Below are 17,746 nucleotides of genomic sequence, written 5' to 3'. Positions count from 1 at the left end.
TCTCAAATGGTTCAGAGGAAAAGACACTGTACTGAACTTGCAATTTTTCTGTAATTTTTCTTTGTTTCAAATTTGTGGCGTTTTTTAAATGATGAAAAAGATGAGGAAAACAGACAAAGACTGTATCGTTAAAAATTCTGTATGTCACACTAAGGAGTTTAAATGTCATTCCAAAAACTATTAGTAGTCATTGTAGGATATTAAGCAGGATGTTGATATGATCAAAGGATCACGTTGTGTTTTTTAAAAATCCATCTACTAGGGCACCTGGGTGGCTCAGTGGGTTAAGCCGCTGCCTTCGGCTCAGGTCCTGGGATCGAGTCCCGCGTGGGGCTCTCTGCTCAGCAGGGAGCCTGCTTCCTCCTCTCTCTCTCTGCCTGCCTCTCTGCCTACTTGTGATCTCTCTCTGTCAAATAAATAAATAAAATCTTTAAAAAAAAAAATCCATCTACTAAACAGGTGCCTGGGGCACCTGAGTGGCTCAGCCAAGTAAGCATCTTCCTTTTGGCTCACTCAGGTCATGATCTCAGGGTGCTGGGATTGAGCCCTGCATCAGACACCCTGCTCAGTGGGGGAATCTGCTTCTCCTTCTCTCTCTGCTCCTCCCCGTGCTTGCTCTGTCTCACAATCTCTCTCTTTCTCAAATAAATAAAATCTTTTAAAAAATGAAGTAAAAAATAAACTGGGTAGGATTCACAATATTTTCAGGTTAGGGACACAGGTAATAATGAGGTTATACATTACTCGGCATTTAATGGAGAAACAAAAGCATGATTAATAAGGTAAGATCCAGAAATGGGATCCATTTAGATACGTTTAATACAGGCAAGTCAACTGAGCAGGATAGACACAGAAGTTGAATAAAATCAGGATAACCCATACTTAACTGAGATTACCACAGGAACACAGGCTAAAGAAACAAAAATGATCATACTTAATCATAACTTGATGCAATGTAACACAGCAAGGGGGGGAAACTGTTAATTTAGCACGCATCCGTGAGAAATGGGGTGACACATTACAAAGGCATGCAGCAAAAAGGCAGAAAGAGAAATCACACTAGACTTCCAAACACTACTGTGGCTTTAACCATAAACTCTAGGAAAATCTTTATAAGTATGGAGCATGGAGAAACTTTATGGTATCATACCAGTATGTCAGCTTGACTATATCCCTGAGCTTTCAGTCTGTTTTTAAATGCTTTTAGTTATAATTTTTGGTCGAGCAAAGCCATACTTAGCTAGCAATACAATCTTAAAGTGGGGCTTTAGCCATTGCAAGCTTTTCCTCATCTTTCCAAACAAGCATTTTTTTAAATCTTAGAACAGATATAAATGCTTAACTGCTGTTAATAAAGCAACTTGGGGCATTAGCCACTCCCAGTACACCAGATATTTAAGGATGGGATCCTGGCTGCAGCAGAACAACTATCTTGCTTTTACCAAACCCTCATAAAGTCTGCTTAGCTTTGTTCTGTTTCCCTACAGTCACACAATCTCTCGAATTCTGGACCAATGCAATGATTAGAGAGGCAGCTGCACTGAAAAAGATCAAGCTGTATGGAAAACAGAAACGACTAGGTTGAGCAGGAGCATCTCTGCAAACGAGTAACTGCACACACGAATTCAAAAGCATGTACGGGGTCTTAATGTAAACACGCATCCATCCATCCAGTGCAGACCTCCACGCTCAACCGAATAAAAGACTACAGCTTCTAGGTGCTACAAAGGGCAGTGCTAAAAAATGTTAAGCAGAGAAAGAATAAAGGCAAGTCATTCAATCCTCCACCTTTGGAGTTTGATGTAAATTGCGACGATATGCAAAACACCATGTGATAGATTTTAGTAACAACCTCTGTCACATGAGCAGTTCAAAGGCTCTGACAGCACCTACTGAGTCTAGTACACAGTCATTTCCCAAACTGTTAAAGTTCCTCATAAAAAGGGTTCAAAAGACAAATGACTGAGGCAAATTCTAGGTAAAACAGGTTAAAAAGGGTTTCTGTACAGCACAACTTTTTTTTTTAATAATTTTTTTAAAGACTTTTATTTATTTATTTGAGAGACAGAGATCACAAGTAGGCAGAGAGGCAAGCAGAGAGAGAGGAAGGGAATCAGGCTCCCCGATGAGCAGAAAGCCCCATGGATGCGGGGCTCGATCCCAGGACCCTGAGATCACAACCTGAGCCGAAGGCAGAGGCTTTAACCCACTGAGCCACCCAGGTGCCCCTACAGCACAATTTTTAAAAAACTTTTACTCTGACAATGAGTTTTGTAATAGCCAAAGATGCAATAAAACTATTTCTCAATCTTACATATTCACTGAACTCTTAATCTTCATAATATTCATTTATATCCCTTGAAATATAGTTTAGAAAACACTAGTATATACTGTTCATTTTCTTCATACTTACTGCTAGACCACAACATGTACTTACAGGTGCTGCATAACCCTTAATCCACAAAAAGTCCTAAGTGAACAATACCTCAATGATCTTTCGTGATTATTTTCATCTTTTGAGTCGAGGTCTAGAACTGTACAACTCACTTGCAGATTGGAGCTATATAAATATAAAAATGAAACATAACTAGCCATGTAATAATATTTGCTGTTGGTGATGCAAAGAATAGGTACTGGCTTGATATCTGCTGAAAATAGTTCAGTTAATAACAAGATGTTCAATGCAAAATATCTTGTCCTAAAAGAAGGAATAAGATGCTGTTGGCACAGTCACATAATGAAAGGCACATCCAATGCCAATATCATTTAAGTAAAATATTATCAGTAAGAGATAAATATTTGTTACTGATGAAATACATCCCACTATTAATACAGCTACACAATCCAATTAAACTTTACCAAAACAATAGTGTTTTAGTTCTTCCTTTATCATAATGCTAGACAAAAACTTAGAAAACCAGATAAAAGGGGCAAATGGGTGGCACAGTCAGTTAAGTATCTGCCTTCTGCTCAGGTCGTGGTCCCAGGGTCCTGGGATAGAGCCCCACCATCGGGGAGAGGGGGTGTCAGTGGGGAGTCTGCTTCTCCCTCTCCCTTGACTCCTTTCCCCTCCTCTTGCTCTCTCTCAAATGAATATATAAGACTTTAAAAAAAGAAAAAGAAAACCAGGAAAAAAAAAAGGAGATATAAATCACCAGAAAAGGAATAAACCTAAATCAACTTTCAACCTTTTGCAAAATAAGCTATTACTATTATGTCCATTTTTTCACAGATGATAAAACAAGGAGAGGCTCAGTAACTTGCTTAAATCATCCAGCCAATAACCAGAGCCGTCAGTCTGAATCCAAAGCCCTTGCTCTTTACCAGTATATTCGTTTAGAAAGGAATATTTCGGGTTGAGGTATTCCACTTGCAGATCTTCACCATGGAAACTCTAAGTAAATTTAATTAAGCTTTATCACTATGAATAGAGCAAACAGAATAGGTGGGGGTTTTTTTCCACTGATTAAGCCTACAGTGATGTTTAAGCAATTTGAAATAAAACCTAAAGTTAAATGACTGCACATGACTGAACTAATTCACATGTACTCTTAAAAGACTGTTTTCAACCACATAAGAAGTACTTTCAAGCATAATTAGATTTGGGGAGAGAAGAACAGTGTTGACGGGGAAGAAGGGAAAAATAAATGTGTATCAGAGGGGAAAGAAGAAAAGCTAATTAATCTGTCCCCCTATAAGCAATTTGTCTTTAAATAATCAAACAGAATTATCCTCTAGTCTTATTATCTGCCACCCTCATATCCAGAGAAGTTTATGGTAATCAGAGAGCTGCTCACATTGGGCTGAAACAGCACCAATTACCAACATCCCCCCCTTGTTCTAGGACAGCACCCCCTCAGCCGAGACACTGCAGAGAGTACTGAACCTTATATATACTACATTTTTTGCTATACGTATATACCTATGAAAAAGCTTAATTTATAAATGAGGCATAGTAAGAGATTAACAATAACTAATAATTAATATAACCATTATAAAACTATGCTGTAATAAAAGTTATAATGGCTGTAAACGGAGTCTCTCAAAATATCTCATTGTGCTGTACGCAGCCTTCTTGTGACCACGTGAGATGATGAAATGCCTACGAGATAAGGTGATATGAAGTGAATGTCAAAGGCACTGTGACATAGCATCAGGTTATTGTGCTTCCAAGATAGTCTTTATTTCTCTTTTTCTTTTTTTTTTTTTCGAATTGAAGATATATGGCAACATTACATCAGCACCATTATTCCAAAAGCATTTGTTTTGTGTCTGTGTCACATTTTGCTGTATTTCAAACTTTTCATTATCACATTTGTTGTGGTGATCCAGGGACCAGTAATCTGTGATGTTACTGTTGTAACTGTTTAGGAGCACTGCGAACCTTGCCTGCAAAAGACGGAGAACTCAGCCGATAAATGTGTGTGTTCTGACTGCTCCACCAACAGGCCATCGCCCAGTCTCTGTCCCCCTCCCTGGGCCTCCCTATTCTCCATGATGGGATGCGACAGTACTGAAATTAGGCTGGTGAAAAACCCTACAATGGCCTCTAAGTGTTCTAGTGAAAGGAAAAGCCTCCTCTCACTTTAAATCGTAACCAGGAATGATTTACCTGGGTGAGGAAGTCATGTTAGTAGCCAAGACGTGCCAAAAGCCAGGCCTCTTGTACCAAACAGCCAACTTATGAAAGCAAAGAAAAAGTTCTTGAAGTAAACTACACGTGCTACTCCAGTGAACACATGAATGAGAAGAGGGCGAAACAGCTTTACAGTTCATACGGAGGACATTCCGGTGGTCTGGACAGAAGAGCCATCAGCCTTCTGCCAACATAGCCATCAGCCAACATTCCCTTAAGCCAAAGCCTCACCCAGAGGAAGGCCCTGACTGAACTCTGGGAAGGCTCAGAGAGGTGAGGGAGCCACAGAAGAAAGTCTGACGCTGGCAGAGATTGATTCACAAGGCTTCAGGAAAGAAGTTGTCTGGACACTTCGAAGTGCAAGTTGAAGCAGCAGGCGCTGACGAAGAAACTGCAGCAAGTTCTCCAGAAGATCCAGCTCCGAGAAGTCATGAAGGCGGCCACATGCAACATCAGATTTCAATGTCGATGAAACAGCCTTGCCCTGGAAGATGCCATCTAGAACTTTCACAACCAGAGAGAAGTCAATTTCTAGCTTCAAAGCTTCAAAGGGCAGGCTGACTCTCCTGTGAGGGGCTCGTGCAGCTGGTGACTTTAAGGGGAAGCCAGCGCTCCGGTGCCATTCCAGAAATCCTAGGACCCTTAAGAAGAATGCCAAATCTACTCTGCCTGTGCTCTGTGACCAGAGTAACAAGGCCTGGATGACAGTACATTTGTTTACAACCTGGTTTACTGAAGATTTTTAAGCCCACTGTTTAGACCCACTACTCAGAAAAAAGATTCCTTTCAAAACATTACTGCTCACTGACAATGCACCTGGGCACCCAAGAGCTCTGACGGAGCTGGGCAATGAGATTAGGGTTGTTTTCAAGACCACTAACAGAACATCCATTCTAAGCCTATGGATCATGAAGTAATTTGCACTTTCAAGTCTTAATACTGAAGAACTACATTTCATTTGGCTACAGCTGTCACAGAGCATGATTCCTCTGACGGATCTGGGCAAAGAAAATAAAAAACCTTCTGGAAAGGATTCACCTTTCTGTTTCATCTACTCTAGATGCCATTATGAACACCCGTGATTCATGGGAAGTCGTCAAAATATCAACATTCACAGCGGTTTGGAGGCAGTTGACTGCAACCCTCAGGGAGGACTCTGAGGGGTTCAAGACTTCAGGGAAGGAAGTCACTGCAGAAGGGGAGGAAAGCGCAGGAGAACGAGCATCAGGAGCGGAGCCCGAGGACGGGACGGACGGGCTGCAACCTCACGATGGAACCGAACGGATGAAGCGGCCTCTCATGGAGGCGCAAGGCAAGTGGTTTCGTCGATGGAATGTACTTCTGCTGGAGATGCCGTGAAGACCGTTGAAACGACAACCAAGGTTCGGAATATCCCATAAACTAAGTTGATAAGACAGCAGCAGGGTTTGAGAGGACTGACTCCAGCTCTGAAAGAAATTTTCCCATAGCTCCAATGCTATCAAACAACATCACATGCTACAGAGAAATCCTTCATGAAATGAGGCAAACTCATTCTTGTTTTAAGAAATCGCCACGGCCACCCCAACCTTTAGCACCCACCACCCTGACCAGTCAGCAGTCACCAACATGGAGGCAAGACCTCCCAGCCGCAAAAAGATTGCAACTCGCTGAAAACTCACATGATGGCTACCATTTTTAAACAATAAAGCTTTTTTTAATTAAGGTATGTCCTTTTTTAAGATATAATGCTATTACACATTTAGTAGACCACAGTAATGTAAACATAACCTTTACATGCACTGGAAAACCAAAAAAAAAAAATCATTTGAATCAGTTTATTAGGATATTTACTTTATTGCAGTGGTCTGGAACCAAACCCTCAGTATCTCCAAGGTATGCCTATATATATATGTTTTTCTCTTTAATAAAAGGATTGTATTTTCTGGTTTCTTTACATCAGATATAAATAGGTGCTGGTACTTGAAACCCATAGCTTCATACATATGTTATAGGTAATATGGAAATTCCACACTAGTTCAACAGTCTGAAACCAATAGCTTAGTTAAAACACTGTAACTTACAAAAACAACAGTTAGTATGGTAATGAATTCTAAAACTGGCCAAGTCATTGATCTTTTCCTCTTAAATATCACTAAGTAATGAATAAAACTATTTCAGATAAACACTTTTGCAATGTATAAATAACTATAATAACTAAAGCTACAAAAGATAAAGTGAGAATTTCTGTATTTACTGTGAGTTCCTATACTTGAAAAGCAAGTTTAATTAGACCAAGAAAAGGTCATAAATAGTCTTCTCAGTAATTTCAAAGACTGTAGGAGCTGATAGCATTGGTTGATTACTTTGTATCTAATTTCACTCTACTTTATAAGGTGCTTTTCCTAGATGTACTAGTTCATCACCATCACACTTGTGCTAGACCACCACGATCAAGTTTCTCTCTCAGTTCGCATGACTATCACACAATGGACAATTAAAAATTCACAACCACTAAGTAAAAGAAAATTTATTCTGATTCAGATTCTCTCTCAAACCACACAGTATCCCCAAATTATCTCTCTTTCTAATCCTCATACAAGGAATACCATGACCTCGTACTGAAAGTGCATTTCCCAAAGAGTATTCCATGGAACACTGGTTGCCATACATCTTCCAGATATTCTTTAAAAATATGGTTCTATAATCATACCAACTGTACAAATTCTAGGATAACTGGCAGTATTTCTGATGTTTAATTTTGTTTAAAATAGCTTCCCAAATTTATTTAGCCACATAAACATCTCCCTTCCCTCCCTTACCACTAAGCACCTATTAATATCCCCTGGGTTTCCAGAACACATTTTGAAACTAGGGATGGGGCTAGAGTGAAGAAGCCCTAATTCCAAAATAGAACCAAACAGTTCATAGGAGGAAAAAATTAAGGGTCAAACAGCAAGATGGGAGAGGGGGGAGCCAGATCTTCATACCTTCTGTTACTACAAGAGCTAAAGTGCTGCCTTCCTACAGCAGCAGCTAAAGAAGCATTAGATAGGGGGTTCGCCAATATAAGGTTAGCCATTCCCCATGTACTAACTGGAAAAGAGGTGGACACTAGGAAGAAAGAACAAAGCAAATACTGGGAAGAGTGATCCAAGTGCTCTGATGGACGTCAGTGGGGAAGAGAAAGAAATTCTCTTGACCTACACAGGAGTTTTGTATGCAGTGATAACAAAAAAATCGCCATTCCTACATCTGGGATGACCTATATTTACAGTGAGGTCATTCAAAAACAAAAATTATGTAAAGAAATTCTTGACGCATTAACATACAGTGAAAGCAGCGGGGCAATTCTTGGCCATAGCTTCTGAAAACTTGAAGTCACTCCCACTGGTAGTTTCATGAGTAGGAAGGGACAGAAAATTGATGAAAGCAGCAAATCCTTCTCACTTGCATCTACCCTAGAGTTCATCTGAAGTAACGGGAAGATATAACCAAAAAACTAATACCAATATCTACAAGTCATATGATCATCCCTCATGTTCAACAAACTTCCAATTCTGACAATCAATTAGCCAACATCCAGGACCCCAAAGTCAGAGAAGGAAAAACGTCAAAGGAAAAAGAAATGAACCATCAAAGACTCACACAATACAAAGGAGTGAAGTTGGGGCGCCTGGGTGGCTCAGTGGGTTAAGGCTCTGCCTCTGGCTCGGGTCATGATCTCAGGGTCCTGGGATTGAGCCCAGCATAGGGCTCTCAACTCAGCAGGGAGCCTGCTTCCCCCACCTCTCTCTGCCTGCCTCTCTGCCTACTTGCAATCTCTCTTTCTCTGTCAAATAAATAAAATCTTTAAAAAAAAAAAAAAAAGAAAGAAAGAAAACAAAACAAAGGCGTGAAGTCAATTTCTCTGTTCACTAAGTTCTTGTGAACTAAACTTACCTATTCACAGTGCAGACTTAAATAGCAACCCAGGAAAACACTATATTCATGCTCATTTTTATCAGTCATCCTTTCTCCCGTTCTCCATCCCTCCTTCAAAGTTTCTTGCTCCTCCCTAAATTCCTCTTCTTTAAATTCTTAAGTCTGTCCCTAAATTTATCCTGTGCAGTTTGGGGGGGGGGGGGGGGGGGAAGGAACTTGGTCTCTAATCCTTTTGCTATCAAACAACATATTTTAGCTTCATCTACACTAGAGTTTCAAACTTTTTTTCATCTACAAACTCATCTTCAAACTTTTCTTCATCTACACTAGAGTTTCAAATCTATAGTAGAAATACAGGAAGACACAAGAGTTTTGCATGAAAATACTTATTCTTTCTAAACATGATGTCATTGACATTTTCTATCCTGGTCTATTTAATTTTTTAAATGCTGGTTGGACTTAGTAAATTGACTTTAAAATCCATCAAAATCAATAGGATGAAATACAATGGACTATTATATACAACATACTGGCAATAAGAGTGCCAAAGGAGAAAGGATTTCAAAGCAATTTTTTGACTGCCCCTGAAGAGTAGATTATTAATTCATACCAAGTTTGGTTCCTTTACCCTAAAATAGCCTGGGCTTACTCTATAATATTAATCAACTCCCAGGAATTATGAAATATTTCAGAAAATTGCCAACATTATGCTATTCATTTTTACACTGCTATACTAAGGTATGCCCTACATATCCATATGAAAAATAAATTCCTAAAATTCTTAAACTGTTACTCCTAACATGCCCATTCTCACAGAGCAATAAATTCTTCAAAGAGAGAGACACACACACAATATCAAATGATTTCACTCATATATGGAATGTAAGAAATAAAACAAATTAATGTAAAAGAAACAAACCAACAAAACAGACTCTTCGACACAGAACAAAGTGGTGGTTGCCAGAGGGAAGTTGGATGGGAGGTATGGGTGAAACAGATAAAAGGGATTAAGAGTACTTTTATCTTGATGAGCACTGAGTAATGTATAAGATTGCTGAATCACTGTATTGCACACCTGAAAATAATACTGTATTAGCTATACTTCTATTAAAAACAGAAACAAATGGAAATGCTAAAGAAATAGCCACTACTTATTGAACTTGCTTCTACCACGTACCAGCATTGTATTAGGTCAAAAGATTCTACTTCCTCACTATCGTTCTTAGGAACAGAATAATAGATGAGTAGTATAAAGGAAACAAGTGCCCAATCTGTATCTCCAATGACATTTATGACAATCCTGAGGACTTAAAAATAAATTTAATCATCTGTACGAAACGAATACTTTGATGGTTTGGTATGACAAATTCTACTAACATAAAGCTAGTAAGGAGCCACAGATGTGAAGAACCAGGTGTCCTAGAAAAGATTCAGATACTTCTAAAGAAGGCATTTCCACCTCACTTAATTGACCCACACCTGAAAAAATGTGAATTACCTTTAAAACTACCCCAGTGAAAAGTTTAAACCACAGTACCCACTGAAGTGCTCTAGTAACAAGCTTATTATTAATCATTTAGATGTATTTGTGTGAATACACTAAATAACCTATAAAATTATATTAAGGATAATTTTAAGTGAAATATTACAAAGTGCAAGATTCAGAAACCATCAAAAAAAGTATACAGATAGCCTTGCTTGCTTCTTTTGCATTGAGTAACATTATCCTACATGTATTCTTTAAGTAAGTTGGTAAAGAATACCCTAAAATTCCAATTTCCTATTTTAAAGTAGAGGGTAGCCAATTCAATGAAATATGCACTCATTTTAGTCACTGTTAGCAAATAAGTTTATAATATAAACGTTATTCTCACTTCCACAACTGTATTGTAACTTACTCTAGGGTTATATACTACTGACATCAAAACTATTACTTTATAAACAAACATTCAAACCATTATCATTTCACCAGTTAAAAAACAAGGACACAAAAGTCTTTCAAATCTTACTGGATATAACTAGAAAATATGTATTATTAAATCTAAGTGGTCCATGGCCTTAAGATACTCTTATCCCCTTGCTCTATTGCTCACTGCCTTAATTTCTTCTTCCTCTCTAAAACTTTACTTATTTCCTCCCTCAAGCCATCAGCACAAGCAAGGAATGCTGCCCTCCTCCCCACCAAAAAAAAACAAATCTGAGTAAAATATCCGTTGTTTTTGTCATGATACTGTAATGAACAAAACATTAACTATACCAATGTAAAAGTGAAATGGACCATAACTAGGAATAAAGTGAAACTGATAGAAAGGAAGCACCGCAGACAGAACCTTGGCTGACTCCATTTTTTAAAGTAGCCTATCATCACCATAAAAATAAGGCATAACTAGATGACACATTCATTAATGTAAACAGCCAAACACAAATATACACCATGTAATACAGAGTATTTAACTACTACTGCTCTACTGTTGCAAACACTGAGTCTTTTAAAACTCAAACTAAAAAGTGTGTCATTTAACGCAAATCAGAATTATCATATTTAAGCCCAATGAACAATCCCTATAAATTTCCAATACCAACCAAAAAAATAATGTTTAAGAAATTAAATTGAGGTCATTTCACTATCTGGAAACTTCATCTGTTCTTTATATAATGTTAGATGATAAGAATAACATAGGACATATCCCCAAAATGTAGCAATCAAGTTCAACGCCAACAACAACTGATTTATTTCAATACTTAAATGGAGGAACAGACTGGCATTCTTAACCTAAATTCTCAAATAACTTAAAAATAATAAATACACCACTCAAGATACACCTTTTGACAGCTTTTCCATTCTTAACTTTTTCTTAGTCCTTACTCAAATGTCTATGGTTGGTAACTCCCACTTTTGAGACCTCACACTTAAAAATGCCTGACTAGACACTGCCTACCCCAACAGCGTACTAATTCCTTAAAAATTCTAGACTCTTTTTCTCTACTACTAAGAAAAACAACACAAGTTTACTGGAGACTGTACATTTTTGTTACATCCTGTCAGACTTACTAAGGAGGCAAAATACGAAGGATACCACTGAAACTTAACTTACTTTAAACTGTGCAAAGTCCCTGGTTTGAAATACTCAAAACATATTAAGAAAAATAAAGTATATTTGGCCAAATACTTACTTGACTTTAGGCTTAAACTAAATATGCATAAGCAAGTTTTTTAATAGAGATAAAGAAACAAAATCCAAGAAAACATCTTTGGTGAAAAAATATAAATTATTCTAGTAAAACAGCAAAATACCTTCTTGCATGAAACTATGTAAACTCAACCAAAAGGCAACTGAGGATACGGTTTTCTTTTACCACAATTTTAAAATCATATTTATTACTGGTACACACATAGAGTTCTCCCATCATTTTGTAGATGAGAAAGAACAGTTACTAAATGATAATCGTGATCATAGTCAAGGGTGTCCCTATGGTACTTAATTCAAGAACTGAAATTCTAAAAGTACCTAAACTCTTTGTTTAAATTTTCAAAACACTAAAAAAAAAAAGAAAATCTCTGAATCTAGGAAACATGCAATGCAAAACAACATACGTTTTGCAAAATATTTTACTCTACAAATAAAAATTAAAAACATATGAAACCAGTACCAAAGTCAATCAAAACTGTCTCAGTCTTAAGAGAGAAGATAGTTTAGAATTCTTAGTATAAGAATTCTTAGTATAAGCCTGGCGGTCTGTTTGTAAAAATCATCCTGTTCACATTTATAAATACATACACACACACACACACACACACACATTTTTAAATACCTCATGCCTCATGACATCAACTTGTTAGAAAACTTCTGATACTGGCAAGTTGGATAAAGTTATTATCTATAGGCCATCTTGAATGAGTTATCTACCTAACCAACGAATTTTTCATAAATTTCAAATAAAAAAATAAATGAACAAAATAGTCACCACTTGACTTTTACTTCAAGAAAATACAGCTTTACTTGGGAACAAAGACATTTCAGGACAAACATTTTCCAACAAACTATAATTATTAATATTCCAAAGGTACAAACACTTCTTTAGCAAATACTCCTCAAAAGCCGATGTACCAACACAGGTGTGGGTGGTGATGTGTGTTGTTCCAACAGAGCCGCTGGATGTTGGAATGTGCTCGCGTGTAACACGGGAAGCAGAACTTAAACCAAGCCTTCAAGCCTGAAGGTCACATGGAGCGTCTGCGCTCATCTCTGATCTATGGCACTACAGCGGGTCTTCGAAATCACATCTCTTCGGGAAATGGAGACAAAAATCTCACCGGTTTAGATCTGCATTAAATTTATAGTCCGTCTAACCCTCAAGTGGGAGCTGTTCCCAAACATTCTCCACCAACTACTATCACAAAATTTTTTAACTATTATGTCATGCTATCTGAAGAACATGACAGTTTTGGGAAAGCCCATGTTTAGTAGCTTCCTTTGCTTGTACCACAGGGAGATGAAAACAAATCCCCGAGATCACCACCTTCCAGTTCCTGTTGACCTAAGACGTTTGACTATCTCCTCCCCTTTTCAAGAGTGATTTCCAAAGACCGGGAAGGAATGCTTCCACCAATAAATACCTTTCAGCTGAATGTGTGTTATTCCGCCATGCGTTAGGCAACTGTGAGCAATAATCCATTTTGCTCATCACAGAATTGTTCAAAATCTCTTACTATAGACCTCTAAACGTAAGTTCTTCCTCCTAAATTCCACCTTAAATCAAGGCAATAATTGAATCGCACGGTTTTACTCTTGGGAAAATATCTACCAAAAACTTAGCCAAAAAAAAAAAAAAAAAAAAAATCTTGAATAATTGGTATCTATACCTTCATGGCACATACATTTAAATGTACGTACCATACCCATTATTTAAGTCTCGGTTATAAACACATGGTACACGGACCATCTATCTGCCTACTGATGAGAGGGGACAGCTTACTCACGGTAACCCCTGCGACATGAAAGCCCAGCGCCCACCTCCAGGGAGCTTACTGAAAAATACAAACTCACCCCATTCCAGGTATTCAAGAATGTTCTTCTCTCTTCGCAGCGGAGAATTATTGCATTCATCATACAGGCAGATGAGTATATCCAACAGCGTCTCCACACTGAAGCACTGCCCATTGGTCTGAGCGGGCCCGTCCAAGATGAACTGCTCCAACTGCCTCAAACGCACTTCCCCGGACATGTTTGCTTCGGGGTCCGCCGCTTTTCCCTTCAGTGAGTATTATGGTTTGCACTACGAGTGTGTGATTCTAAATGTTACAAGGTGCAGTTTTAAAAATAAACCCTTCGTCCCGCACACCACTGTCGTGCACGGCAGGTACGGAATGACACCCCGACACGCCAGGAAGCTCCCGTCACCGAAGCGTCTTCGATCCCGCACAGATGCATGTATCGGGAGGGAAAGTTACCATAAAATAGATCTCTAAAACATCTTAAAAAGAATAATACAATTAAGTCGTATATTTAAATAAAATAATAATTAAAAGTACAGCGAACCAAAGAGTCAGGACTTCTTTAAAAAAGAAGAAGAAGAAAACAAAATACAACTCTTCTCCTTCATTCAAAATTCAGCTCGTGCAACACAATCCCGCAACGAATCCGGCTGCATCATTAATGAATCGGGTCCGATCCGCATCAGCAATTCACTTCCCGGGAAGGAGGAAGACGGAAAAGGGAGGAAAGCCCCAGAAGGTACATGGGGGAGGGAAAAGCTCGGCGCTGCTGCAAAGGCTGCCGCCCGCCGCTGGGAGAGCGCCCCGGCGGCGGCGGCGGCGGCGGCGGCGGCGCGGCGGCGCGGCGGCGGCGGCGGCCGGGGAGGGGGCGAGGTCCCCGAGGCAGCCCGAGGCAGCCCCTCGGCTCGCCGCCCGCCGGGTCCCGCCCGGAGGACGCTCTTCCTTTCTCCTCCCGGCGTCCTCCTCCTCACGGCTCCGCGGCGAGTCGTCTCTCCCGCGGATTCCGGTCGAAACTCCTCATCTCCCTCGCAGCGTCTGCCGGGGCCTGACGCGCGGCGCGGCCGGGACGGGAGCGCGGGCTGCGGCGGCGCTCGCCCCGGCTCCGGGGGCTGCGGCTACTCGGCCGCCCGCGCCCGCCCCATGGCGGGGGTCGCCGGCCGGGGGCCTGCGCCGCGCGGGGCGGACAGCCGCTCTTCCCCCTCGGCCGCCCCAGGCTCCCGACACCCTGGCGCGGGGCGGGCGAGGGGTTGGTGGGGTCCGGATTCAGAGGACGCTGGCGGCTCCTTCTCCCCCTTCTTCACGCCCCGGGGCTAAGGGCATCTTTCCCCGACGAGGCGCAGGAGGAGGGGTGGGTGCCGCCGCTGAGGCGAGCAGAGGCTGCGGCAGCCCGGCTCGCAGCCACTCCCTTCCTCTCCGTCCCACCCCTCCCCCGCCTTCCCGGCCTGGCGCGCTCGCGCCCTGGGCTCCGCGAAGCTCCCCCAGCCCCCGCCGCGCGCGCGCCGGCCCGAAGCGCGCCGCCGCGCCCGGATCCAATATGGCGACCCGGCCGCGGGCGCGCGCGAGCGCACCGCCCCCTCGGTGCGCCGCCCCCCTAGAGTCCGAGTCCGCGGGCCCAGCGGGGGTCGGTCCCGCGCCCGCGCGGAGCAGAGCGGAGGCCTCAGCGGGCCGCGGGCCGTTGCACCCCCATCCCTACAGGACGGCCGGAGCCGGCGGGGCCGTGGCCACCGCGACGTGGAACGCAGGGATGCAGGAGGACCCGCGGAGGCCTCTCGTGCGGACCGCCAGCGGGCCTGGCCCGGCGCGCTCGGAGCACCACCTGCCTCGCGCGTTTGCTCTGGGTTTGGGGGTGGAGGGGCGCCCTCCAGGAGCAGCCGGCGTCAGGCTTCCCCCGGACCTGCGGAGGACCGTGCCTCTCTTACCGCCCCTCACCTGCGCACCACCCGCCCCGCCAAATGCGGTGCCTGAGCTCAGCCGACTGGCAGTTCCCCGGGTGTCTGATTACACCACTTCGTGTGTCATTCCCAGGACAAATGCAGGGACACACTTGTGGGCGCTACCGTCCTATTCGGGAGAGTGTGTGCCAAGGGCACAATGCCCATCTCTCCTCCCGAAACTTTCCCTGCGCGCACCACTGGCTTTCCTCCTCCGGAACCACTCCAGCTGCTGCCTGCTTGTCCCCCGCCAGGGGTTCAGCAGATGCGGGGAGTCCGGACCGGGCTCCGCGGGCTTCGAACCTCCGGCCCCCGTGTGCGCGCACACGCATACATGCGCGCGCCCCGCACAGGTGCCCCAGTGGCACTGCAGATGCTGGGCAGCAGCGGCAAGTCGTTCGGCTGCCACGGCCCCTGACGCATTGAAGCATTTAGGGTCTTCCAGGTGTTTTCTAGTCTTGATTTCAGAAGAGACCTGTTTACTAATTTCTCATGGAAGGCCCCGCAGTGAAATGTATCACCAAACTGGGTCACTGCGTTTCCGTCATTTCCTCTCAAAATTGCCATCTCCTTTATAATTTTCCTCTGAAATATGATCATTTTATATTCCTGCCTATGCCCATGGGCCAGTTATGTTTTCTGCTAATGCCCACAATTGCATCTTTTTTACCTCTTAGTAATATGGAAGCTGAGGCGCAACTAGAAATGAAATCTAAGAAATGAAGGCTAACGGAAATCATTCAAGTTTCTGTGATCCACAAAACACTATGAATTTCCCGTGAAATCTACAGTTGCGACGTCTACACTAGCCTGGCTTAAATAAGGACAGTATTATTTCCCATGTGCTGTTAACACATGAGTGACTCTTAGACAAAAGGTGAATCATTTCTAGCCATGACGTCTATGTGTGTTTGTTGTCTAATTATACAAGTAATAAAAGAAAAACGAAATGTTTAATCCTAACACAGATAATAATGTTTTGGAGTTTGTTATGCAAGGCTTCTTCCCACGCATTTTAACAAAATGATACAAAATGAGAGAGGTTTATCGCCTCCTCTTTTCACCTAGCAATATACTATAAACATCTCTTCGGCTCAACAAAGGTTCTTCAACAACATGGTTGCTAATAGTGAAGCCAAGACATTTTAACAATCCCATTTGACCTTGAGGTGGGGTAGCCAAGAAAGAAGCCCTTTCTTCAGCTTTTCCACCATAGAACTGACTCCAAGATACCTATCCAACTTGAAAATAACTGTAAGGACAAGCTTAAAAGAACCTAAATATGGGAGGTTTCCATGAATACTAATTAACGGGGGAAGTATGTGAGATACAGACACGTGTTTTTTAACAGAACAGTAAATCTGCCAGTCCTCTCTACCTATTCTGTTAGCAGTTGGGTACCACCCACAGTCCAGGGTATTGATGGTTGCTTAATAACCTTTTCCACATTATTTAGACAGTCAAGGGGAGGACTTATTTTTATTTAAAAAAAAAAAAAAAAGGCACAAAGAGAAGGAAGAAGGTTGAACCCAATCAATTTGGCTTGAATAATTCAAGCCCAGAGACTTAATAATTAACTAGGCACTAAACACATTGTGCGGGTGTTATTTTAAATGTTCCGGTTGAAGTGTGAACATGCTTGTTAATGAAACCGGTCTTAAGCCAAAGAAAGGCGCAGCCCCAGCAGCCCCACAGCGCTTGAAGTGTTCCTGGGAAGCCGGAGTGGCATGGTGTTCTCTGGGAAAGGAGCCTGGAGGAGTTCTTTGTGAAATTCTGCTCAGGGACCTGCAGATCAGATGTACGCAATCTTTTTGAAATCATCATCAGAAGTTTTATACGAAGGTGCTGGGAATTATTCAGACCGTTCAGGAAAGAAAAGACGGAATGGGACCAGAAGAGAGAGAGTGAAAAGAGGAGGACAAGACAGGAGTCCCTAAGCCCAGGCTCCAATGCAAGCTCTTTTCATCTATCTACTCCTCTGATTCTAACCTAAGAGCAAGAGAATCCAGGCACCAGCAAATATTTGTAACCACCAACCCTACGCTTACCTTGCTGTGTCTTACTCCAGAATGATGGCTGGAGGAGAGCAGAGCCCAAAGTGTGGGGCGTGCCATATCACATCCCCTTTCCACACAGCTCATCCTGACCCTGCAAATGATCAACCTGCTTTATCACTCTCTGAGGTTGAAACCCCACTTGTCTTCACTTCACATCTGGCTCCCAACGTGAGCAACACCAACTGCAAAGGCTTTACCTTATGAAAAAGGCAGACTTTGTAAT

At 42.0% G+C, this 17,746-nt stretch overlaps 1 protein-coding gene across 13 annotated transcripts in view; it reads right to left on the bottom strand.

Annotated features, from left to right (window-relative positions):
• CDC42BPA (CDC42 binding protein kinase alpha) overlaps positions 1-14,339 on the bottom strand; it is a 329,012-nt gene extending 314,673 nt beyond the window's left edge. For all 13 annotated transcript variants that reach the window (XM_059412594.1, XM_059412582.1, XM_059412585.1 and 10 more), the window contains exon 1: positions 13,588-14,339. In XM_059412594.1, the coding sequence (XP_059268577.1) occupies positions 13,588-13,765 (178 nt within the window). In that variant the 5' untranslated portion in view covers positions 13,766-14,339. The remainder of the gene's footprint in view (positions 1-13,587) is intronic.
• Positions 14,340-17,746: the final 3,407 nt, after the last annotated feature.

Source organism: Mustela nigripes, chromosome 10 (assembly GCF_022355385.1).
Source record: "Mustela nigripes isolate SB6536 chromosome 10, MUSNIG.SB6536, whole genome shotgun sequence".
NCBI lineage: Eukaryota > Metazoa > Chordata > Mammalia > Carnivora > Mustelidae > Mustela > Mustela nigripes.
This window is presented reverse-complemented; position numbering and strand designations above follow the sequence as displayed.